At 38.3% G+C, this 26,141-nt stretch overlaps 1 protein-coding gene across 6 annotated transcripts in view; it reads right to left on the reverse strand.

Annotated features, from left to right (window-relative positions):
* Window positions 1-10,443: 10,443 nt before the first annotated feature.
* ASXL3 (ASXL transcriptional regulator 3) overlaps window positions 10,444-26,141 on the reverse strand; it is a 126,030-nt gene continuing 110,332 nt past the window's right edge. For all 6 annotated transcript variants that reach the window (XM_032180777.1, XM_032180776.1, XM_032180781.1 and 3 more), the window contains 3 exons: window positions 25,674-25,779; window positions 17,989-19,942; window positions 10,444-15,317 (listed from right to left, as the gene is read on the reverse strand). In XM_032180777.1, coding sequence (XP_032036668.1) covers window positions 11,625-15,317; window positions 17,989-19,942; window positions 25,674-25,779 — 5,753 coding nt within the window. In that variant the 3' untranslated portion in view covers window positions 10,444-11,624. The remainder of the gene's footprint in view (window positions 15,318-17,988; window positions 19,943-25,673; window positions 25,780-26,141) is intronic.

Genomic DNA, 26,141 nt, shown 5'->3' on the forward strand with positions numbered 1-26,141 from the left:
ATATGCATTCCAGTTCCAAATAAATCCCAATAAGCAAAAAATCAAAACATAACAATAATCACCACTGGATTTCCTTTTCTTTTATTTTTTTTTCTTATTATTTTTTTTTCTTTTCTTATTTTTTTCCCCTGTATATATGCTTTGAATATGAATATGTTACAGACAACAGTTTTTATTTTGTACACTTGTTCTGCTTTGGAGGTGGCCCCAAACCACGTATTAACATTGGTTAAAAAGTTGTGTTTTTGCAGTGGAAAATTCCACTAAACTTGCATGTTCACAAGTGGTTGTACAGGCATAACGGTGGCATAGCTGTGGGGAGTATGTTAAGCAGATAAGGGGAAAGTCCCACTGTCCCAAAATAAGGAGGATAGTTAAGAAAATCAAGACAAGCAGTGTGGAATCTATAAAAACAAAAATCACAGGCCCTCTAGTCACAAGAGAAAAAGGAAAAAAAAAAAAAAAAGAGGAATTAACAGTTGGTCAAATAAAATTGTACGTATGGTATATATATATATATTCATATATCTCCTGAAAAGATAGTGTACAGTAAGTAGAAACCTGTAGTACAAGCATGTAAGGATGAAATCAAAAAGGCCTACCACAAAATTAGATTCAAGCATCAAAGGACGTTAAAAATACCAAATAAGTCACTTTTGAAATACATCAGCAGCAAAAGGAACACCAAGGTGGCAGTTGGTCAGCTACTTCATGGAGAGGGAAAGCCATCTCTAAAGAGGTCGATTATAATCAGATAATTAATGCAATTGGTACTGGAGACAAAAAGGTACTATCTCAGCCTTGAGTAGTTTAGAGAATACTTGTATGAGTTACATGTTTTAAAAATATATGGGCATAATGGATTACACTGTCTGGCACTTGAAGGGGTGGCTGGTTCAGCCATAGGGACACACAAAGTTGTCAGTCCTGAACTCACAAAAATGCAAGGAAGACTGGGAAAGGAAAACACAATTGACTAGCTTTCAAAAGAGAGAAATGGAGGAGTGGAGGGAAATAGTGTCATCAGTTTTACTTAATTATCTGGAAAAATGCTAGCACAAATAAGTATTTATTAATTAATAAATAGAATATAGAATAAAACAGCAGCAGTCAACATGAATTTGTCAAGAAGCTGTGTCAAACCAGTCTAGCTTTCTTCCATGACAGAGTAACAGGGCTGTGGACTGAGAAACAGTAGATGTCATGCCTTGGTTTTGGTACAGCTTTTAGCACTACTTCCATAACATTTTCATAAGTAAACTGGAAAAATATGGTCTAGATGAAACTGTTAGTCGGTTAATCTAAAGTGGGTGAAAAACCATACAACCATACACATAATGGCAACCACACCGGAGTCAGTTCTGGCGTGGCTCCAGTTCCTTCCAGCATTTTAGTTGATGAATTGGATGATAGGGCAGTGAGTTCTGAGCAGGAGGCTGGGCTTCATGGCCTCCTGAGGTCCCTTCCAACATGAAGCATCCTCTGATACAATGGTCCTATTTTTCTGAATTTCCAGCTGATGCCTCCCTGGGATAAGGTTGGTGGATAAGATTGGAATGTGAGATGATCTTGACAAGTTCAAACTATTATTTAAAACCTTAGAACAGTATTGAGCGGTGATAAACAGAATGTTCTTCACAGAAATAATTAGTTTTCAAATGCAGGATGGGGAAGAAGTAGCTAGAAGCAACTTTATTAGGAAGGATGCAGAGGTTACCAGGGCCAACCTGAACCTGAGTCAAACAGGCACGGACAATGAAACACCCTGTTCTGGGACACAAAGCACAATTTTAGCCTATAAAGCATACAAAACACCCCTGCTACTCTGCTCAGCCTCAGCTGCGATAAGGTATTCACTCCTGGGAACTGAATGGCAAAGAGGATTTGAACTAACTGGAGAGACTCTGGAGAAGATCAATGAGAACGATAAGAAGTTGGAAAACATGACCTATAAAGAAAGGCTGAGTATTAGGCTTGTTTAGCTTAAACAATGGAAAACCAAGAGAGACAAATTAACAGCCTAACTATCTAATAGGCAGCTGGAAAGAGGAAAGGAAAAAGTTATTTTCAATGTCTGTGAAGCATAGATAAGACTGAATGGGTTTAAACTGCAGCAAGGAAGATTTGGGTTAAATATTAGGATAAGCTTTCTAATAGTAAGAAAGTGAAGAGCTGAAACAAATTGTCTCAGTGACTTGAGGCCCTTAAGAGTGAATTGAGGACACCACTGTCAGCAACCATTTCAGCTTACTGTAGGACAGAAGGGCATGCTGGCCTACAGATTTCTGACAATATCATTTTTGTGGTTCCGTAATACATGAATAAAATCAGCCTTCTTTTTAAGCACCAGAAATACCCTAATATTTGGTCTTGATTTAAACATTTTTACGGCCTCCTTTGGTAGTTTTTAAATGTGATTAGTTTTTTCATCATGTCACTTCAGCAACAATCATCAGATGCCAGAGAGAACAACCCCTTGTGACTGACACCTCACACATCTCTCTCTCTATTCCTCCAACAGGTTATCTCATTTTCTTCCTAAGTCTCTATAAATCCTTTTTTATTAAATATTCAAGTACCATTGGCATCAGTGTACATATCATTCTTTTTTACTGTCACATTCATGCTTCGTAAAGATCTTTATATTATTTCTCTGAATATTTAGAAGATGCAAAATGGAGAAGGTTGGTATCTCAAGCTCAGTAATACTTGATAAAGTCCCTTGAATCACATGGCTATTTTCACTGCCCTTTCATTTAATTTTAAAGGAACATAAAAGACAATTATATATTTTCCCCACCCAGTTTAATTGTTCTAGGTAAAAGGACATACTTAACAGGAATATGTGACAGTGAATGTATTTCTAGATTACTTTTTAAACTGTCTTACAAAGGGTAGAACAAAAATCAGACTTGTCCAGCAATGCAAGCAAAGATCTTTGGAAACAGGAAACTAAAGCAAGGCTCTGAAATTCCTAGTTTAGGAAACCAAAACAAAGATTCTTACTTTGAAAAATACTGAGCATACAGTAATGTTTAAATTTTCTAACCAAAAATACTGTAAAATACCATCAAACAGATGCTTTTAAGAACTCAGACATCAAGTTTTATAATGTTATGCTATCAGCTAGATGTGGGTCTGTTTTTCCTTAAATATTTAAATTTCTCTCTCAACTTGGAGCTACAAAAGGTGGTATTAATATTCACAATCCTGCACAGATGTTGAAATTTTAAAACGACTGGCAGGATCCCTTGTTCCAAAAACATAACTAAAGTTATTTTTTCAATAGTCATATTGACTGCCTCCTTATCCATGCTTATTCTCAGTGACAGACTATCTTGGTTGGCTGTGTTTTCCTGGTACCCTGAGGACATTTATTTGGACTTCCTGAACTGTAAATACTCACTTCTGGATGAAACCCAGGACAAATGGTCTATTCTAGTTGCTATGGACCAGCTGCTGCTCACAATCATTACAAAATCTGAGGCTTGGACTTTTCCTGTCAATAACCTAAAGGAAAGCAAGGAGCATACCTTAGGATTATTACATCTTCACAGCTAATTTTACCTTTATTCTTTTCCCCAAGGGCTCCATACCATGCTGCACAATTCATAAGCAAACAAGTGGAGGGTGAGGTGCTGTACACAAATCTCTCCACCATGCTCTTTGAAAAGGCAGAAGTGTACCCATTAGTTGCAAAGATTCTGCACCATGGATGGTGGGCTCAGCTCACAATGAAGGGTCATGAGAAGTGATTTGCAGAGTGAATCTGAACAGTTGGGAAAGAATAAGAAGCAAATAACTGTTTACAGCAAGACCCAATATTTGCTACATAAAATATGTCTATATTAATATAAATGGGCATTTATTTACTCAACATAGCAAGATTTCCTATTAATTGAAGTCAATTATCCAATATATTCAGCTTATTTTTGGATGTGTTTTTTCTATGTGGGATCCTAAGCTGTCCTCTACCCCAAAGAATGCAGGAGGATGTTCAGAGATATTGGAAGAAAACAGCTTTTTGTTGGAGAGACACAGTGATAAAGACTATGAAGGCTGACCTAAGCTCTAAGAAGAGACCAGGACTAAGGACACAAAACAGAAGGGCTTTAAAAAGGTGACCTGTACACACAAAAAAATAACATTTATCCAAGGTGTCATTAGCTTCTAAAAAGTCCCATCCAGGCATTTTTCCCCTCATGGACATGTGAATCAACTCCAGAAATCATCAGTGCTGGTGAATCAACAGACACCTCCCAGGCTGGGCACATGAACTTTCAATATCTAAAATTAAATGGCTGTCATTTAACTGAGATATAAGAAACGTCTCTCATCGGTGCCCACTATATATTTGGAGAGTACCAGGTGTCTGAAATATTTCAACAAACGTTGCTTTATTTCTATATCTGGCTCAGTTTCCTTAAAAAACAGATATCCTGATAACATACTCTGACTCCACAAGCAGGTGCTAGTGGTTACCAATGCCCATGACTCCATCTACCTCCTTTATTGTGTAAAGCAGTCTCCACGGTGGTGGTGCACAAAGGCATTGGTATTTGTTGGTCTGCCAGCTGCGAGCTGTGCGATCTGAAAAGGGCCAGGTCTGATCACCACACACCCTCTGTACACCCAGCAGCGATAATACCTTCCTGTTTAGTTGTGAAGTGCCTCGATACACAGAGCTGCGTTGCTGTCTCTCCTCATCCATGGGTGGCAAAGCAAAGAGCAGAAATAAAAGCCCCGGCTCTGGCCCCAGGAAGAATTATTTACAGTTTACCAATACTTCACTTCCATAGACTGCAGGACTTAGACAGATTGCAAAGGTAGGTGCCAAAGTTGCCATGTGCAGGAAAAGCTGATGCGAGCTTCAGGGCATTGCTCCTATTGAGAGCCAAGTTCCAGCACCAGGGTGGGACTGGGAAGGAGGATTTGTTTTCACTGCGACTACAGCTCCACATGCAGGAAAGAAAAAGCCAGAAAATCTGTGTATTCATGGCTACTTTCCTACATGCTATACGCTTTTCCTGAAGAAAATTGGAGAATTAGACATTTTTATTTCTTATTTATTTATTTATTTTTTTTTTTATTATTTTTTTTTTTTCTTTTTCCCTCTAAGACCATATCAGGGAGCTTTCTCCTGATGCCATCTGCTGGTTGAACTGATATGGTCTCTCTGGGCTGACCTAAGGAGAGCACACACCACACACACAGGAAAGAAATCACATGGCTTAATTTGCTATTACTTATAAGGTCCTTAGGAAACAGCACGGAAAAGACAAATACATGTGTTTTAGTATGAAATAAATGTGCAGAAACATTTTACAGATTTTAAAAAGTAAACAGAAGAAACATAAACAAAAGGTAAATATTTAGCTGTAGCAGATCTAAGAAATTGATTTGAATTCAGTTTGCTAAAATGAAAAACTGTAAAAAAAAAAAAAATTAGATTGAAAAGCTACTACTTGTCAGATGCAGACTGGTCCCTGATTTTGCACAGCTCCATGCAAATATCTAAGCTGAATTAAATAAGTTAAATAAGAGGAATGACAGTACCAGGTGAAGAGTGTGCCGCATGGGCATCAGATATGAAAAAAAAAAGAAAAACAAAGGGTGGGGGGGGGGGTCACCAGATTCTGAACTACAGACGGTGGTACTGTCTTCTTTCTGGGTTATATAAATTTTGGCTGCTAATCCCCATGAACAAGACCATCATTTGCTACCACAGTTCAAATATTGATAAGAGGCTGGATAAAAGATGATGTTTAAGAGGTCCTGAGCATTTCTATGCAGGCCTATGAAAAAAAGCTATTTGTTGCCACAGTCCACCATTTTCACCCTAAAACCACTACTACTCAAAGCTCTCTTTGCAGAGTAAAATGTTGAAAACTCTTTTTTAAAAACAAAACAAAACAAAACAAAAAACACAAACAAACAAACAAACAAAAAAAACCCACAACACACACACACAAAATAACACACCATAACAGCTACTCAATTCCACTTCATTCAGGAAGGCCTTCCAGACTTCAAGGATAAATTACCTTAGATATACAATTTGTACAGGTCACCCTGCATGCATAACTGCACTGTGGGCATTTAATTTGTTCTGTCATGGGGATGAGAGATGACAGAGGTGCACACCTGGATGCAGACTTGTTACATGCATTCTGGAGAGGGTTGAAGATGGAGGCAAAACACTAAGGTACACCAGACATTAACCATCCGAGGCAATATAATTATTTTCATCCACAAACTATTCTACTTACAACAACTTAATACACAACACCTAGTTTATTTTACTAGTATAAGACGATAATACTTGAGTTACATCAGACGTCATTCAGACTATGTCGTACATCATTGTCATTTAAAAATCCTTTACAAAGGACTGCTTTTTCTCTCACATTTCTGTTTCACTGACCTGTACATACAATGGATGTGCACAAGCAGGATCTCCTGCCTAAGGCACTGAACTCAAAATAAATAAACAAATGGCAAATATTATTTTATCTCTTTATTTTTTTTTCCAGAATATTTTAATATTGAAGCCCAAGTTGTTATTGTCAAGGGACAGAAAAGGGGAAAAGGAAAGGGAGAAGAGAGAAGTTATGAAGACAAATTATTTTATTTAATTTATGGTTTTGTGAATGGTCACTTCTGTAGGCAACAAAATGTTTTCTTAAAAAACAAAACAAAAACAAAAAACCAGCACCATTAAAGAAAGCATGATCCCTGAATTCTAAACGAAACACTGTCTCAAAACAAAAAAATTGCCAAAATGCTTGTTTCACCCAGTCACATCCAGTCGGGTAACAAAGCGAAGCATAACAGCATTAAACTGTAGCTATCCTGCTGAAATCAACTACACCCCCTTCGGAAGATTCAGAGAACCATTTTCTGAGCTTGTCCTGTGGGAATAATATTTTCTTTGGTAGAGGACTGAAGGAGGGTATTTACTTCACTGAATGTGGATAGAAAAAATACCTATGCACGTTAGGGATCTCCCCCAGAATTCTGTATTTATCATGCATGTTTAGTATGAGTGGATTTCACATTGCTGTTATACTGCAGGAGTAATACTGCCCTATAAAGGCATAGAATGGCTAATGTTGAACAGATGTAAACATTCAGAATACTGACAAAAAAATAAAAATAAAAAAATACATACACACAAAAAACCCTGTACTGAAAATGTGAATTGTGTTAAATTTCCATAAAGCAGAAAAAATATTTTACAGCAGTACAAGAGAATTATGGCAACAAAGTAAAGCACTTTTCTTGTAACATTCATGAACAGTACAAATACAACAAAGTTATTCTACGGACTAAATTATTCTTTAACTATCAAATATAGTACAAAGCGAAATATTATGTGCTATAAAAGAAGCAGCTCCTTAAATTAGACTAAAAAATGCTTTTGTTGTTGGTGGTGGTTTTACAGTGACAAAGCATGATGACCGAAGACAACAGGATTTCATAGATTCAGAAACATTTAGCTACACAGGTCCATGATAAAGCCACTGAATATTTTGTTGGTCTCCCCCCTCTCATGTCCTGCAGAGCCCCAGAAGACGACCAGCTGTGCTGCTGCCAGGAGGCTGTAGAAGTCATTCAGTGTTTGGAGCAGGGCCCTTCCCGTGTATCAGCTAAAATGATCCTTTTCGGTGACATTTCTCAGCTTGTCTGGAGTGTTTATCCTGGTACTTCACCACACCTTGGAGAAACTGCTCAACCAGAGGCTACAATAACTATTCTGAAATTGTGCGTGTGTTTATAAGGGGAAGGGGGTGCAGCATAAGGTAATTTTACTTCAGAAATTGCATTATAAAGCACCATATGCACCAGCTGAAAAACTGGGCAAGGAATTGCAGGGCCCTGAAAAACCATCTGCACGTTCTGTAGCTTACCCTGACAACATGCACCACCCTCAAGAAGAAAAGTCTATAGTACAGAGAATATACCTTCTGCTTTATGGCTCAACCTTGATTTTTATCTTTTAAACATTATTTCGTGTACTAGACCTCAGCAGGTAAATAAAATGCAAACAGGGAGCATCCAGTTCACCATCTCTCTTTTTTTTTTCTTCTTTTTTTTTTTTTTTTTTCCTTTTTTTCTTTTTTACATTATTTCAAAGGGAATTTCTGCTTGGAAAATTAGTTCAGAACAGGAACACACAAACACACACACTGCAAATGCCCTAATGTTATCTGCATATCTCACAGGTATGCAATTAAAAAAAAAAAAAAAAAGAGGGAGGAAAGAAAAAAAGGAGCGTTTCTCCCTCTCACCCAAAAGTGCTGTTCCAGGGGTAGGAGTGGGGGAACAATTTTGGAGGTTTTTTTTTTTAAAAAAAAGTAATTTATACATGCTGCACATCGGGACACATATGTACGCACACATAAACACAGAGTGTTGTGTTCTTAAGCAATTCTTTCACCACTTTTCAGTGCATAAACTGTTAACACCTATTGGTGCAAACTGCATGGTCATTAGAAAACAGAATGATATTGGGCCTGAAGCCTGGACAATTAAAAAAAAAAAAAAAAAAAAAAAGGAGTCATTCAAAATTTACTTTGAAAGGTGACTGTGTTCTTCTTCAAGACCATGGGTCACTTTTCCCCAAGCATTTGTGTGACCTAAGAATCCAGGTAAGATTTTCAGTCCTACTAGGATTTAGTCAGGCTCCTATATCACCGCAGTTGCTTTTAAATATTTCAATAACCTAAAACTATTATCTGTAACAATACTTCATGACTGTAGCTAACTAATTGGTCAAATTTATTCCTGGTGCAACTCCAGTGACTGACGAATGAAATGAGTGGAACTGCATTATGGAAGAGTTTGGTCAGTGGTGTAATATAACATAGCACCATTCAGTCTAATGCCACTTTAAATAACATTTTATCATGACCTCACACATGCAAGTTGCAATCCTGATACAAAAATGACAGTATGACATGAATGAATTACCTACCACATTAGTCACACTCTTATCGTTTGAACAAAGTAATTTTTTTTTTTTCCTGTGGCCGGAATTTATTTCTGTATTATGTCAGTCAATACAAGAAATAGTATGAGATGCAAGTACAAAAAAATACTGACTTATGTGCTGTGGACATGAAAACCTGAGCTAGAAATAAGGATTCCCAGCAGGCTTATATAAACACAGGTTATTAGAAGTCTAAGACTGGTTGCTCTCTTCATTTTAAATAGAAGTATTCTACCTATATCAAGTATAAATACAATGCAATACAATTCCGATACAAAGGCTCCTCAAATACGAATTTGATATGCATTAACGGGCTATACTCATGCTTATTCATGAGTATTTTCCAGTCACTTTTCTTTTTTTTTTTTTTTTTTCTTTTTTTTTTTTTCACAGGAGCTGGCATAGCAGTGAATGTTAATTTTCATATGGTTGCTTTTGGGCTTTTTCTTGGCTGGCATATCTTCCTACCAGAAGACCTGAAAGTGCTGAGAAGCCATTTTTTAAAATCACATTTCACATTAAGGAGCACTTTTGTATAGAAAAAATATATTATTGTATCAGCAACAAATTTGTTAGTGTAATTATAAATGGCCTTTGTATCACACAGTGTCAAAAATAATATTGATATGTTGCTAATTACAATAAAAGAGAACATCAAGGTGCACCATAGAGCTTCCTATGACAGGAATGTATGTTGTAGATATTCCAGCTCACTTTTAAGACAATAAATGGCATTTATCATTTTTGTGAAAATGGTCACACAAGAAAATAAATGTGGTTCCTCTATTCAGTAGAACCTCACTAATACCAGTGTCAAGGAGACCAGTTACAGCTGTAAGTAGAGACCAGTAACTACACAAATCAAGATCATGTAAAAAAAAAAAAAAAAAAAAGTATGGTGTAAAATGTGGTATACTGGTTTCCTAAACTCATTAACTTTCTAAATTCATTCACTATAATATTTCGGAATGCCACAGTAAATGCAGTATTACATACTTAAAGCTGAAATCCAAACATTATTACAGCTGATACATTTGCTATTTGAGAATAATGGAAAGAAAACCAGTTTTCTTGAGCAGACTGAAAGATGTTTAGGTTAGTGAGGTTCTACTGTAATGGTAAAAATAACATTTCTCTCTGATGCTCACATTTGGGCAGACCCAACCACAACTTGCACTTGGTAGATGGACAACTTGCACTCCACATTTTGTTTTCTTGAAGTGGGAATAAAAAAAAAACAACAAGGTATTTTCATCTCCCCAGCAACTGCATGTGCTTTATCCCTTTAAATATTTTCCTTATAGGTGAATAGGGCCCCATTTTTATTTTTATTTTTCTCTGCTGTTACAGTGGCTAACAAATCTGGAATGCAGCTATAGTCCTAAATGTAAATACAGTACTGGATAAATATTGAAAATCACTTTAAAGATGCAGTATCCCTTTAAAAAAAAAAAAAAAAAAAAAAAAGCCTTTTTTGCTTCAGATTTCTAAAAGGTAGAGTAAGGGGTCTGAATTCCTTTCAGGAAAAAATAAAATAAAATAATAGTGCTGTAAGTAATTTTAAGAATGACTTTAAATGACAAAACTCTGAGAGATGTTATTTCAACTAACTCATATAACAGGAAAAATGACTGGTAATCTAGTATTCAATCAGTACACAACTAGAATCTTTCCTTATTCATTTATCATAAGAACGCACCAATTTTAGGCCACAGAGAGGCTAAAACATCCAGAATCTATTACGTATGTCTGACCCTATATATATTTGGGACTGACAAACCAAGTGGACAGATTAGCGAGACAACTATAATTAAAGAATATTTGAGTAGGAAACAGGAAAGAGGTTTCTAAGCCCCAGCAGAGGTTACTTTTTCCAGACTCTACTGAAGGCAATGTGATTCCAGTGCTGGTCCCACTAACCCATCACAGATACAAATCTTTCTCAAGGAATCAATGAGAAGAGATGATAAGCAAGATTTCAGTTCCATAATCCCTGGCAAGACAAGTGAGGAAACTCCTCTAGTGATCCAAATTCCTCCTTTATCGCTACGTGAAGGGACTGTATTTTAGCCCTAATAGTGGAAGTCTGTTGAAGAAAATAATTGTATCAGCATAAAAACTGCAAAGCAACTAGGAAGCTACCATGGCTGATGGCCCACACCTTTCCACCTCGCTGCTCAAGACAGGCGGTCAGTGTTCAGCGTGCTATTCATTCTGCATAGCTACTCCACTGCCTGTAGAGTTATTCTTCCACTGATCTTTAACCAGCAGGTACTATCAACCATCGAAAAGTGGGGAAAAATGTGCTGCACTTTGTGCAAATAAATACAAGCTAGGGATGACATGCATTAATGCCTTTTTGTCTCTTTTTCTTTCTCACAACATGAGAACTCACAGAAGCTTCAGTGACAACGCTGTCAGTTTTTTTAAACTAATCCTAGAGGTTTCCTCTTCTTTCCTGGGAATGGCACTCATGCCACAATAGCTAAATTCTGAAAGCACCATGAGGGGAAAAAAAAAATAAAAATAAAAACCCAATCGACTAATTGCAAACTGTCATTGGCCTACACCGTTCCAATCCCTCCATCCTGCTCTCCCAGGCTGACAAGGGATACTGCATCTTTGACAGTCTCTACCGTACAACCAAGCAAGCTACACACAGTTTGGAAGGCCCTATGCAGTCATCATGACAGAAGGCTCCGCAGCCTTTGCACACGATCATGGCTTTCAGCCTGCAGGAGCATTTCAGTTCCAGTTCATCGGCATTGCTACTGTCAGCAAATTTTTGAACCGGCATCTGCGCGCTCTGGTTAGACAGGCCCGCGGCAGCGTTCGAGCCACTTCCTAAAATCCCAATCGATTTCTCAATTGCAGATGCTGCCCTTTTGAAGCTTGTGCTACCGAAGTGTATTGTTGGGTAACTTCCACAGAGCTGCTGCTGCTGCGGTTGCTGCGGCTGCTGCGGCTGCTGCTGTGGGTGCTGCGTCTGTATTTTCTGAGCAGCAAGTTGGGTAAAAGGCTTCTGTGGCTCAGAGAGTAAATAGGAAGAGAAATCTGCATTTTTCAATGCAAATGCTTTTAACTGTTCTTTCACTTCATTCTGATCATAGGAAGCTTGCTTCATGCCCAGTTCGCAGCTGCTGCTTAAACCTTCCTCAAAAGAAATGGGTTCGGATTTTATATTGCTACAGATGCTTGCTGGCTGAGGCCAACTAAGTCTTTTAGTGGTTTCCATAGTAACTGTCGGTTGTTTTTGATCAGAGGGGACGTCTGCATTTGGGTGAGGAGGAGGAGGAGGGGGCAGGGGTGGGGGTGGAGGGGGGGGGTGCACTAACGTTTTACTCTGGAGAGTCTGAGAGGCACTGGCAATGTCATCACCTTCCTTAATTTGAATACTGGGGGAAAACACACTTCCTAGCCTCAGCTGGTGAGCCGCTGTAGAAATATTCACGTCTCCCAAGCCCTTCTGTTCCAGGTGTCTGCTAAAAGCAAACGCATTGCAGCCAGGTGGGCCTTTTGAAGTAGTTTGCAACAAAGCTGCCGTAGGAATCGGGCCTCTTGCAGCCATGGACATTTGGTAAAAATGCTGTCTGTGTGAGGTACTAGCTTCTGCGTGAAAGCTGCCGTTTTTATCAATGTGAAACAAGCTCTGTTGGAAACTGCATGAAGGCAACGGCCTCTTCTGCTGCTTGATCTCTGGGCTGTGAGCGATGCGGCTCTGAATGGCATGTTTGTTCAGCCACTCTTGTTTAAATGGCTGACCATGCCCTAGCTGGTTCATGCTGGAACTAATTACACAAGGAGCCACTTTAACATCTGTGTCCATTGACACCTTCCCAGGCTCACATTTAATTTGAGCGTGTTCCCCTACAGTCCTGGCCATCCTCTTTTTCGGATGGTTTTCACGCTTTCTGATTTGTAGCGGGGCTATGCTGCCTGCTGCAAATCCTTTACCATCTGGGTTAGGAGAGTTGGAAGGGTGCTCACCAATATTTCTCTCGGACACTGCTGTTTTACATACTGAGGTAGTTTGCAAAGGCAAGGGAAGCCTGTTAATTTCTAGTTTGGCTCCTGATCTGGGCTGCGGCAGCACTTTCTCTAAAGGCAGATTGCCTTGCAGTAACTGTGTCACTAAAGGATTGTTGGCCTCCACCGATGAGAGGCGACAGCTTGAGCCCCCAGCACTCGTGACTCTTTTTAGGGTCTCTGTGGTCAGAGACAGGGAGTCTTCCATGGAATCTGCCATGGGGGCCTTGGCGGTCTGTGTCGGCTGTGCACTCGGGGCGATTTCTGCAGGCTGGGCCGCCATTTCAGGGCCTGTGAAGTCCTCCGTGTCCATCCTGAAGCACTTGTCAGATTCGGTGGTTTCTGATTTAACAGGAACAGCTAGGCTCGTCAAAAGACTCCTGGATTGCAGTTCTGACATCTGTGTGTAACTGGAAGGTTCGGTTTTGACACTTTTTAAGCAGTTTTGCTCTGCATATTCCTTATGCTTACTGGTGTTAAGATGGCTGACCACTGGCTGGTCTGTGCTCATTGCCTCTTCATCATGCCAACAAATTCTATTGTTAGTGTTATACTGACTGGCACAGGCAGCATCTGCTTCATTTTTAAATGCCGAAGGACCTCTTAACTGCTCAGCAAAACCTTGGCTGGGAGTAACCACCTCAATTAATTTATCCTGGGGAGCAAGAGGCACTTCTCGAAGACTTGAACAACCTGCCTGCAAGTTCTTGCTGTCTTGCTTTGTAATGGTGATAAAGCTGGAACTGTGCTCAAGGCTTTCATTAGAAACTACTTCGGGCCTGCTTATTACAGACACCTGAGGACAGGTTATACTTTGTAAGGCAGCTTCTGTCCGTACAGGTCTGCTCTGCAGGTCAGTGCTGTTGTCTGCATTTTCAATAGAAGAAGAAAGTGACAGACTGGAATTCAGATTTGTAGTGTGGTCAACAATGACTTTGCAAGGTATAGACCTATTCATGGCAGTTTGCGTATAGCTCACTGGCTGAGATTTACCCGAGAGATCCACGCGGCTTCGTGCTCCAGAGCTTTTGTCTAAGAGATCAGCGTTTAATTTAGTAGCATTATCATAGGAGCTTATTGTCACCATGTTACCAGTAAACATTGAAATGGGTGGCCTTGCAACAGAATCTGCTACTGCAACAGCCTCACTGCAACTTAAAGCTGACCTAGCAGTAGTGTGGATGGAGACAGTGCTTTGCTCGTTACACCCAGTTATGGCTATCTTATCAGAAGAAAATCTGTTGGTAGTCCCCACTGGTGGAATCAGTACAGAACTACCAGGGAGATGATTTGGCAAGTTATTTGCAATAGATGAAGCTGGCACAGTGGCATAATGACTGGAGACTGCATTGTTCGCATTGCTACTTGGTATTGGCAACCTTTTGTCATCGATGGAGTTTGATAAGACCGTACTGTCTATGGAAACTGGTACGTTACTGTTATCAATACATTTTGGTCCAACGGCTATGCATGGAGTATCAGCCCCCTGGATGGATTTCAGCATATTTATATTACAAGCTGAAACTGCTGTGTTTGCACTGTCAACAGACATTAAAACAGAGGATTTATCAACAGAACTTGCAAAAGAAAGTTCTTTAATTGCTCCAGACATAGCAGTGCTGCAAACAGACACAGAGACTGAATTTTTATTATAAAGCACTGGCACACTGTTACTTTCAGTAGAGGTAGATGAAATAATTTTCTCACACAACTGTGGCATAGGTATATTCTCATCAGAACTGTGAACGGGTATCTCAGTAGCAGTTTCTGGTAATGTAGCTGTGTTAAGCGACTGCTGCAATAAAGCGGTAGTCTCACGGTGATGAGCAGACTTGTTGCTAGGGGACCTGCAGTTAGGATTAACTATAATGACACCGGTAGAACCTTCAATCTTTGTATCAGTAGAAGCTGGTATCTCTAGAGATGAGGTACTTTCCTTTGAGTTGAACTGTGACTTTGATTCTTTATTAGTCTGGAGTAAATGAGCTCTGGCTTGATGCTTTGCAAATAGCTTGGCCTTTGTTTGCTCCTTGATGTGCGCCAGTGTTCTTGTCTTCCCACCTTCGCATGGGGTCCCCATTGCTCCAGAGACTATGCTTGCAGCTGCTGCCACGGCTGCTGCAGCTGCAGCTTCTCTTTGGGCTCTTGCTTGCTGAGCTCTTGCTTTGATATCCGCGAGAGTTCTAGCCCCAGTGTTTCTTCCACTGCTGACTGATGTACTTGGGGAAACTCGAGGTTCTGGTTTCGAAACAGGTTGGCTCTTGATAATAAAAGGCGGTCCAATTTTTGAAAGCTGAATCTAAAGGAAGAAAGAAAACAATAATTTGAATGAGATCATAACTCACTACAGTCACCATCTGTCTCTTAAAAGGGTCAGAGCAATGTAATGAAGGAAATTACCACTCAGTGCAGCTGGACAGAAAAATGCTAAAAAGTAATGATATTTACACTGCAGTATTTTATCATCTTCCAGCATGAATATCTGACACCTGTATTGGCCTACTCACACTGATCCTTTTGACAGGAAGAAAAATTGAACTGGATGACAACATGATGCTTATCTGACACAATTTGTCAGACCTGTTTTATCTGCAGTGTATCTAACTGAGAAGATCAACAAGCCTGATGCACTGATACTGGGGAAAATGCCCACTACTGAGCATTTGCAGAAAATGTGTGAAAAAGTAATAGTCATGTAGTGTTTTTGTTCCTTGGTCTCCAATGACTAAGCTGTTAGGAACTGCCAGTCTTTCCTTATATATCAGGTGACAAATCTTGCCTTTGGATAGGATGTAGCCGTATTGCCAATGAGCCTGTTTTTCATGTTACACCACAGAGCAGTTTAAAGTAGCGGTATAAGACAAGTGAATCGTCAAGGACACACCGTTCCCTTCCTCACTCCCAGTTTCAAGAGACCTGCTTTAGTATATCCCTGAGATACCTCTTACAATAAGTGTGGGACTTAGTGGTTAGTGCTATCACATCTCTTCTGAAAAGATCTGAGAAGAAAGGTAGGTAGTTTTTGTAGCTACAGTAGTCATAAGGTATGACAGGAAGTGAGAGCCTTACAGCACAATGATTAGGGGGAACTGGGGTTCTTTTTTTCGCTTTTAATAACAAAGCATTGGGGGTTATTGGAGAGATAACTCAAAAGCTAAATATTTGTTACATTAAAAAAATAATCACAGAAATGATTGTCCAAAATTATTTTTGTAAATGCCTGACATGTTTCAGTATCCTCATTCACTGGCTGGAGGCTTAGGGGAGATTTTTTTGATATGACTGTGCAAGACTGACAGTATCTGATTTTCCTTAAAAGACCAGTGAAAATCGATATAAAGATGGTATTGTAACATATAGCCATTTTTATGGCACAGACCAGGGCAGTGTCTCTTCACACGGCCCAACTGGTGGGCTCATGTGGAGGGCTGGAATACTTAACTCTTCCTAGCAGTTAAATATCTGGCTAATGAATAAACACTAATGCCTAACACTGTGAGGCTTTGTGAAAGCCTCTTCCAAGGAAACTGGAATGAGATTCACTTCATTTTATTCATGCCACTAAGCACCCATCAGAAGGCCAATTCTGAATTTGGTTATCACTTTTTTTTCAGATGTCACATTACATAAGTCATTATTTTTAACTAATGTTTTTCATCATCATATTTCCTCTTCCACTGTTTAGCAGTTCAATTAAAAATTGTGTTAACATATTTGCTCACAATTACTTAAAAGCATTCTGCTTGTTGTTTCAGTAGCATTTTTTTCGTTTTCTGCTTTGTATCATCAGAACTGCTAAAAACTTTAAGTGTTTGACTGTTTTTCTTATTATAGTTACAACTTTTTCTCTTCGCTAGTGATCTACTTTCCTTTGTGTTTAGAAAATGGTTAGAGTTCATTAGGCTAGATGGAGACTGTCCAAATATGAAAGAATATCACTAAGTTAGAAGAGACTATCTCAATTGCATCACTGATCATAAAAATAAATTAGTTGAAATAAGCTGCTGCAGTAGTGATTAAAACAGTTAGCCTATTTGCCCTCCTGGCCACATTAACAATTTTCAGTGATTGCAGCAGTTAAAAATAAATGCAGAAAAGAACATTTCTGAATAATCAGGAACTAGTATTGCAAAGTCAGTGGCTTAAATTCAGCAAATTGGATCTAAAACTTGGCTGATGTCATCATGTAGAAAATTAAAAGGGTCAAAACACTGAGGCTATATATGACTAAATCTACAGATCCCCCATTTGTTTTTTTTTTGTTTGTTTGTTTGTTTGTTTTTTAAAAAAAGCTTTTCAACTGGAATATATTTTCTCACACAAAAGAATGATACATATAAACATTTGCTTAGATGCTGTATCTCTTTTATCTTTTGCTTTGCCATCAATAGCTATTTATACATATATCAGATACTTCCTCCTAATGGTCAGGTCTCTGCTTCTAATTAATTCTGGAGTGAAATCTTACAATTCAGCCTATCCCAAGCCCTGGGTTTGCAAAGGGATCTCCAAGTATTCTGACTCTAGGTTCTCTGGATGGATGAAGGTACTTTCCCCACCCCGCCTCCCCCCCCAGGGCTATGGGTATAGTATGGGTATGGTAACATTTGTTATTCATGCTTGCTGAAGAAGTCATCTGTGGGAGAACAAGCAGACAATACAATTGGACAATTAGAAAGAAAGACAAGTAGTACTGTGTAAACAATGGAAGCTCTTGAATTAGATTAAGCCATAGATCTCAGAAAACTTTCCCTCACACAAAAGCTGTTTTATAGCTACAACCTTGGCTGAACAACTACAGGTATTTACATAAGAAGTAATTTGGCACGGTAGGAATAGTAAACTAAAAAGGTCACTACTAAGGCCCCTCACATCTACACAAAAACCCAACATGCATTTTGTCTGCATGCAGTCAGCAGGAAGGAGATAAACTTTTAGTTTCCGAGTCAGCTGTTTTTTCATTACTTTACCTTAAGGGGTGGAACTCGGGGTTCTTCTCTGAGTGGCTGATCTTTCTCAGAAGGACTTGTTGATGAAGCATTACGATTAGGCTGATCATCATCTATTCTAGCTCTCTTCTCTTTGCAGATTCCAAAACCGTGCTGTTCTGCTGTTTTCCTCTTTGGGATCTCTGGGTCTCTGCTTTCATTCCTCACTTCAGGTGATTTTGTGGGTTCTAATGACTTGGAAGAATGTGAACTCTCCAGTCGGCTTTGGCTGCTGCCTGTTAACTTGTGAGATTTACTTCTGCACACTTCAGAGAATGAAGATTTTTCTAGAGATGAGGTATATAGTTTTTCATGTGGCTTTGATGGAAGCAGCTCAATACTTTTGCCCACTGATCCTTCTGGTAAGACAGCTACCTCCGATGGCAAGAGCGTACCTTTCTTGTCACCTCGTTGCTGAATACTGTGATTTTTAATCGTGATCACCTCTGGAGAGGAGTGGTCTGGGATGGAAGCAATGTAGGATTTCTCCATTTCGGAATGTGACTTACATGGTTGATGACTGAGGTTTTTGCTTTGGGGCTCTTCCAATGCTGAAGTATCAGGCATAATTGTTAGTGGACCAACTTTCAAATTTTCAGGTGCACTCTGAAGTTGCTTTGGCTGAACAACAAAATTCTCTTCTTGAACCACCTTAGGAATGGTAGAGCTTTCTTCTTTCAAAGTGGGGAGGGAGTCTTCCAACAGACTTGGTGATTTCCGTTGTTGCAAAATAAGTCTTTCATTGGTTGGGGAATTAGAAACTGGAGATGTTTCTGATGGAAGAGGCAAACTATTTGCAACAGATGTTTCTGAAGTCAGAAGAACAGAAGATACTGAAGACGTTTCAGATGTTAAAGGTAAATCAGACATTGGAGATGTTTCTGATGTTAAAGGTAAATTTGAAGCTGGTGATGCCTCTGACGTTAAAGGTAAATTAGACATCAGAGATGCTTCTGAGGTTACAGGAGAGGTGGACATTGGAGAGATTTCTGACATTAAAGGTGTATGCAAGTTTTCATCAGTGGCCTTTTGCTGAATATCACCTTCAATGTTTTCAGTACTGGACACTTCAGATGAACAAGCTGTTTCAAGAGATGCTGGAGTACAGGGTTCCTCTGAAGTTGATTGAGTGTCTCCTCCAGGAGACGCAATACAAACACATGGTCCTTCTGGACTTCCAGAGGAAAAAGAAGTCTCAGAAATACAAGCATTCTCAGATGATTGTTCCTCGGGGTCACTTTGAAGCTCCATATCCACTGCAATGCCCCCACCAGTGAACAAGGAGCCTTCCAGAGCAGCATTTTGCATTTCTGGAGCAATTAGCTCTTTTGTAGACTCAGAATCCTTCTCTGCTGTATCACTGACAGAGTTTGTGGATGAAGCTGATCGTGCTGGTGATACACAATCCTCCAGCTGATCTATCACAACTGACATGTCCTCCTGAGGGCATTCTGACTTCAACTCCACTTTAATTTCAACATGAGATACAGTATCAGTTACATCATTCATCATGACACAGGACTCAGTGCTATCTGCAAGCTGCACTGCCTCTGTTTCTTCATTTGTGCCAGCTGGACTAACTGACTCCTCAGAAAACTCTTGCTCTGTTTTATGGTTCTCCTCCTGGCATTCACAAATACTTGTCTCAACCTCTTCTGCAATCTCCTCCTGAATAATTGATTCTTCAGGTATCAGTATATCCTCTGAGTCTGCCATTAGATCCTTGACAGGAACCTGTTCCATATTACAAAGAGGTGGACAACACTCTTTCTCTGGCAATGGTGAAATTTTAGTGCCGTTCTGCTCATGGTCTTCAATGGTTGCTTGCTTAGAAGGACCAGGTGTGCCAGAAGATCCACACAAAGAATTGCTTTCATCTTCATCATTGTTCTGCACTGCCGTCAGTTTCATAGATTCCCCTCTTGACATTCCCAATCTAAATAGAAAGACGTAAATTAAAAAGGCTTTTTCATCACAGACATGCTAAAGGAATAGGATCACCTTTGTCATCCACATTTCCCATTTACAAAAAGGACATATTGTCCAGTTTAAAATAGTGGTTTGTTTAAGTGGTGGCTGGCTGATTTATATAGTTGTATATATGGCTTTATATATTTTGGAAAACATACTACCCTACTTACTTTAACAGTGCTAAGAAACTTCAATATTTTAAATAAACAATCTATTCCTCATTATTTAACTATTCAACACTTCAATGAAGCAAAAAAGCAAGTTATACAGATTCACAGCTACTCATGCTTAAATTTTGGCATTTATTTTTTAATATCAGCAATTATGACATCGCTGATATTAATATATCTGCAATGCTAACACTGCCACCATTGCAGAGTATATGGACAATTGTATCTTCTTAAGTCAGTAAAGGTTCTAAAGGAAATTCATTTTTATCATCTACATCTAGGGTCAACACAGTCAGCACTATGGCTTAAATGCTACACTTATGTGAAAAAGCTGCATCTGAAACCAATAAAGCAGAAGAGGCATTTCAGTTTTGTAATTCAATAGTCATTTCATATTTATCATGAAAATCAAAATCACTCTGCTTCAGCCTCATTTTACCAGTCAAGAGTTAGTTATTAAGATCTCAATTGACAGATTGTGTGTTTTCACTCCATTTGTCAGCAAACTAAATACTTCATTTAGGATAAAAACTATTTCTAAATAAACATATCTATGTATTCATTTGTATGTATTCATATTATTCATTTGGTTTCACTATAATCAAAAAGAAGTTTAACATTCTTAAGGAGATAAAAGGAGACATTCACAATCTATACATTCATTTTCAGGGATGAGTGCAAAGAAATGATTCCAATATACCTGCCTTCTGAATACTTTCTTGCATTTGGTCCTGAAAATATTAGTTCCTATACATTTTCATTATTTCAAATAAATAAATAATAATAATAATAATAAAGCCAATGGCTGAAAAAAAGTGGTTATTTTTAAAAATGTTTGCTGACATCCTCATTTCCCTCTTTGGACATTTCAACAGATCTTCAGCACCTTCAGTAAGATCTTCCAAGCAGACTTTGTGTCTTAGCAATTCCACGATAGCACAAAATACGAAAAAGCTTGGTTGGAGGCCTTAAAAAAAAAGTCACTGTCTTAACGATCTTCTAACCTAATCAACAGGAGTTTGATCTCTGTTCTCATTTTGATTAGAAAACAAAGTAATTGAAGAATAATATGGCAATAAGTGAGCACGAAAGATATTTAGAAATTATGGAAGCAGGATAACATGCCAATGTGCAGCCAGAGGGTTCAGAGATCACAAAGGCCTGTGTATATGAAAGTACAGAATTAATATGCAGAAAGATGAAATCTGTGATTGTGCATTTTAAAAATAGATGCATTAGATGTGTTATTCACACTGATAGGTATAAAAAAATAAAAAAATGTGCAGCCTTGAATTGGTACCCAAAAAAAGCACTCTCAGGGTACTTATTAATATTGCCTACTGCTAGTCACTTAATATGCACAAAGTCTACCTATGCCATCAACACGTTGAGGGAGGATCCTCCAGAGAGCAATTCAGAACAGCTCATTTGCATCCCCACCTTGAATGCATTTCTGAAGATGTGTGTCTCTTCTATATAGACTTTAGGTTCTTTATATAGTCTAAGTTTAGACTTTAAGTTTAGATGAGTAAATTAGTAAGTTTAGGTAAGTAAAAGTCAGTTTACCTACATTTAGGTGAGTAAAGTCCTTCCTCTAAAGTTTCATGTGCAAATGAACAAAAGTTATCTCAGGAAAACAAGGGGGAATGCACTGCGTTACCGAAAAATTAAACCAGTGGTCTATTTTCTCTAGCTGTCTTACATCATGAGAGATATTGCCTGCTAGTTCTCTTTTTGGAATGAAAAAAAATAAAGGAATGAAGGACAGGATAAAGGTCAATGCAAATGTCACATGGACACTACGCAAATGCACACATTCCAGTAATGTATCAAAAAGGAAGAAATATAAGAAAAAATAAGATAATTCAGGATTAAGGCCAGAAGAATATGAAGAATCTTAATCAGTTTTATGCAGTACTGGAAATAACTACTATCTTAAGAAGACGCTGCAGTGAAGAAGAAAATACTTTCAAGAGAAGAAGGCTCAAGATCAGCATGTTTAAGGCAATCCCAGATTGCCAGATAAACAGCTGATCTTGATCTGTCTTCCTCCTTAGAGAAACAGACATCCAAAGTTTGCAAAACAGCAAAAAATATGAGAACAGCAGTAAACAGCCATTAGTGAAAGTGCTCATAAGGACATGATTCAACTGATAAAGTAAGGGCAGTCAGTTATTAAATAATAATAATAATAAAAAAAGTAACTCAAACAGCTACTCAAGGATATATGGATGCTGATACTCTAGTGCTGTGGTAAAAAGGACTGGGGAAAATTAAAAGAAAATTAATGAAGGATTAAATCAGCAATAAAATTCAGAGGAGGTCTACCCAAACTTAAACTTTTGATTTAGTGAGCTGGCAGGGCCATCCTGACACATAACTCTCTGAAGGGTGGGAAAAGAAAATGTCGAGACAATAGCATGTAGCCTTTATAATCCTAGAGGCAACAGCTGGAAAAATGTGAACTTCTGGCAACATGCATCAGCTGATCCTGGATAAATGACTGCAGAATGAAGTTTCTGCTTTTTAAAGTAAGCTAAAGAGAGGTAAAATGAACAATGATGAAAAAGCAGAAAGAGAACATAAACAGATGGAAGTAAACTACGACTGACAGTCCTATGATAAACAGCCTGAGCAGAGAGATGAACACACACAAAAAACATAACGCACACAGCCTACACGAAAGAAGCACTCTAACGCCATTGAATGCCATCAACTACAGAGCATGTAAAAATATATAACAAAGAATCTATGTCTATTAATGATCATTCTCCAGGTACAAGGTGAAAGTTGAACTTAGTTATGGGATACTTAAAATCAAATGAGCTGAAGTCAGAGTAAGATTCCAGATCAACTGGCAAGTGAGTAAGTTAGACTGCACGAGATCCATTTTGCAGATAGTGCATCTGAGAAATAGCTCAGGAGGCTTTCAAAATCCGCTACTTCCGTTGAATCAACATAACTGAAAATAGATGAAGCACAATCATATGCATACCAAGTTTAAAAAATGGTGTAAAAAAAATGGTAAGAAAACTTATACAAGGTGGAAACTATAGCAAAAGCTACCAGAGAGACAGTAAATAATTGGAAATATACTTCAGGACAAGCCAACTTGACCCAGAAAGCCAACTGTATGTTGGGCTGCATAAAAAGAAATATGGCCAACAGTTCAAGAGAGATGATTCTCCCTCTCTGCTCTGCTCTCATGAGACCCCACTTCGATCACTGTGTTCAGCTCTGGGGTCCCAGCATAAGAAGGACATGGACCTGTCAGAGCAAGTCCAGAGGGCCACATGGATCATCAAATGGCTGGAGTACCTTTCATATGAAGACAGACTGAAAGAGCTGGCTTTGTTCAGCCTAGAAAAGAGAAGGCCCTGGGGAGACCTTATAGCAGCCTTCCAGTTCCCAAAGGGGGTCTACGGGAAAGCTTTGTCAGGGAGTATAGTGATAGCACAAGGGGTAATGGCTTTAAACTAAAAGAGGGGAGATTTAAAGAGGAAATCTTTCTCTCAGAGAGTGATGAGGCCCTGGCACAGGCTGCCCAGAGAAGCTGTGGATGCCCCATCCCTGGAGGTGTTCAAGGCCAGGCTGGATGGGGATTTAGGCAACCTGGTCTGGTGGGAGGTGTCCCTGCAGGGGCTTGGAAGTAGGGGATCTTTAGGGTCCCTTCCGACCCAAAGCATTCTGTGATTATAAGCAGCAAAGAAGTAGAAGCTGCCTATATTTTAGCCAGGAAGAAGAATGCAAGTCAAATGACATAAGCTGGGGAAAAGGCAAGAGGGACCAGATTCAACACTGTAGTCAGAAATGGAAATTATGTGCAATATGACATTTTGCGTAACAATGTTGATGTCAGGAACTTATCATCCCAAATGACATGTATCACTGCAGACTGAGTAATTATCTGCCAACCATTAGTGTCCAGCGATCAGCTAGCATGGCAGGACTGCTGGCTCTGTAAAATTATGAGTATCATTCTCTCTGCATATGACAGTCATTTGTGACTTCACAACAGGCTTCAGCTAGAAGCTAAGCTCTTGCTAAGCTCTTACTAAGCTTCTGCATGTTGTGGAAGGTCCTGACTTTTTTTTTTTTTTTTTGAAGGTAACTGACTTTTATCTTGATATGTATAATGAGAAGCCCTTTTGTTCCTTACCTAAAAACCTAATACTAACTTTTTGATACTAAAGGGATCAATGGCTGGACTAAATTGAGGTCTCAAAGCTTTTAAGTAAGAAATGAAGCACTTCATAATAAGAAAGTCTGCAATAGCAAGACCCTAGAATTTCCATTATATTTGAAGATAAAGTGATGTAGAAGTAGTATTCACACTGGAAGAAAACACCTAACAAGGATTGGAAAAAAATAAAATATTAAAATGTATCTGTACATTTCCTGCTTTGTTTTCACCACATTTCCCAATGGCCCAAGGCAGTGGATTGTGGGAAGTAGCATTTTTACTGCAGAAACACTTTAGTTAATGCCTTAATCTTTACATGCAGATTTTCCAGTGTCCCAGATTTCATAAGTAAAAAGCATCTAACAACAAAACTAAAACTCATGTGATGATGCTTCCCCTGGCATATTTTTGTCTACTGTGTTATTCATAAATTCCATTCAAAGATACCTGAAAATGAAAAACTAATAAGTTTTAAAGAATTAGTTTATACTTCATAATGATTAATATTAGAGATTATTAGTATTTTTAATAATATTTTTAAAAATGGAGATGCAATTTGAAGTATTGATAGATTAAAAAACAATTTTTAAAAGGAAGAGTTCAGAATTTTAAAAATATGTGAATCTCTTTTTCAAATTTTGATTTTTATAAAGAGAAAATTTAAGGACTAAATTCAGCTTTTGCTGAATGTCATCTATGTGTAAGGATCAATCAAATCACAGTGACTCTTCCCTGTTTTGTACTTGGAGTGACATCATCTAATTCATTTTAGCCTGTTATGGATATTTATTTATTCTTTACATCTCACTTCTAAAGTTAGACTAGTCATATTCATATGACTCTAGCCAGTATTTCTCCTGTTGTGTATTATAATCCCATAAAAAGCCATATCAGTCAAACAAAAAAGAACTATGTGCTAAAAAAAATAATCCTGATTAGGAAAAAATAAAATAAATATAAACAATCTGCAAAAACATTTCTACTGGTTTTCTGGTCTGTAGAAGCTGCCTTTATATTTTGCAAGAGGGAAGAATTGCCATAATGCCATCTTTTAAAAGATAATTAGAAAAATACTCACATGCTTAGGCCTTGTGTCTTAAGCCTTCCTTGGAATGAATTTTTATGGATGAGTTACGAACCTTTAAAAATGCAATTGTAATGCAAGTGCAGACATGCTGCTATAATTCTACTCACAACTTCTTATATCAGGGAATGACTGCCTTTGATAACCACTTTATTAAGTTTTACAGCATATGACTGTGCTATGTGAAGCAGAGAATTATATTTTCATTTGCTCCTAAAAGAAAATGAAAAAAAAAGCTTGTATTTGCTTCAATACTTACTTTTCACCATAAAACCTTTCAAAGAATTTTTCTTTCCAAGGTTCCGTTTTCTTTTCCTTTTCAATCTCTTGTCTGATGCGCAACTGCATTTCTGGAGTAAATTCTCCTGAAAAACAAATACTAACATATTGAACAAAAGTTGTCAAGGATTAGTTTAATGGATAATTATAAACTACAGATACACAGATGATGTACAGTGATTTCTTTTACAGTCATCCAACAATCCCCTATAAATATATTTAAAAAACAAAAGTCAGTGTGACATTTACCATATAACATTGCTATCTCAAAGATATTGGTGGGATTTAGTCACATGCATTTATGCTTCCACAGCTGGCAACGATGAAAACATTTTTTTTTCTTTTTAACTGTCAAAATAAACTGTCACAGCAAGTTGTAAAACTGTATACTAAATTCAAAATGGAAGTAGCAATTTTTCTTTTTCTGTATTATTGCTGTATTACACTT

Source organism: Aythya fuligula, chromosome 2, assembly GCF_009819795.1.
Source record: "Aythya fuligula isolate bAytFul2 chromosome 2, bAytFul2.pri, whole genome shotgun sequence".
Lineage (NCBI taxonomy): Eukaryota > Metazoa > Chordata > Aves > Anseriformes > Anatidae > Aythya > Aythya fuligula.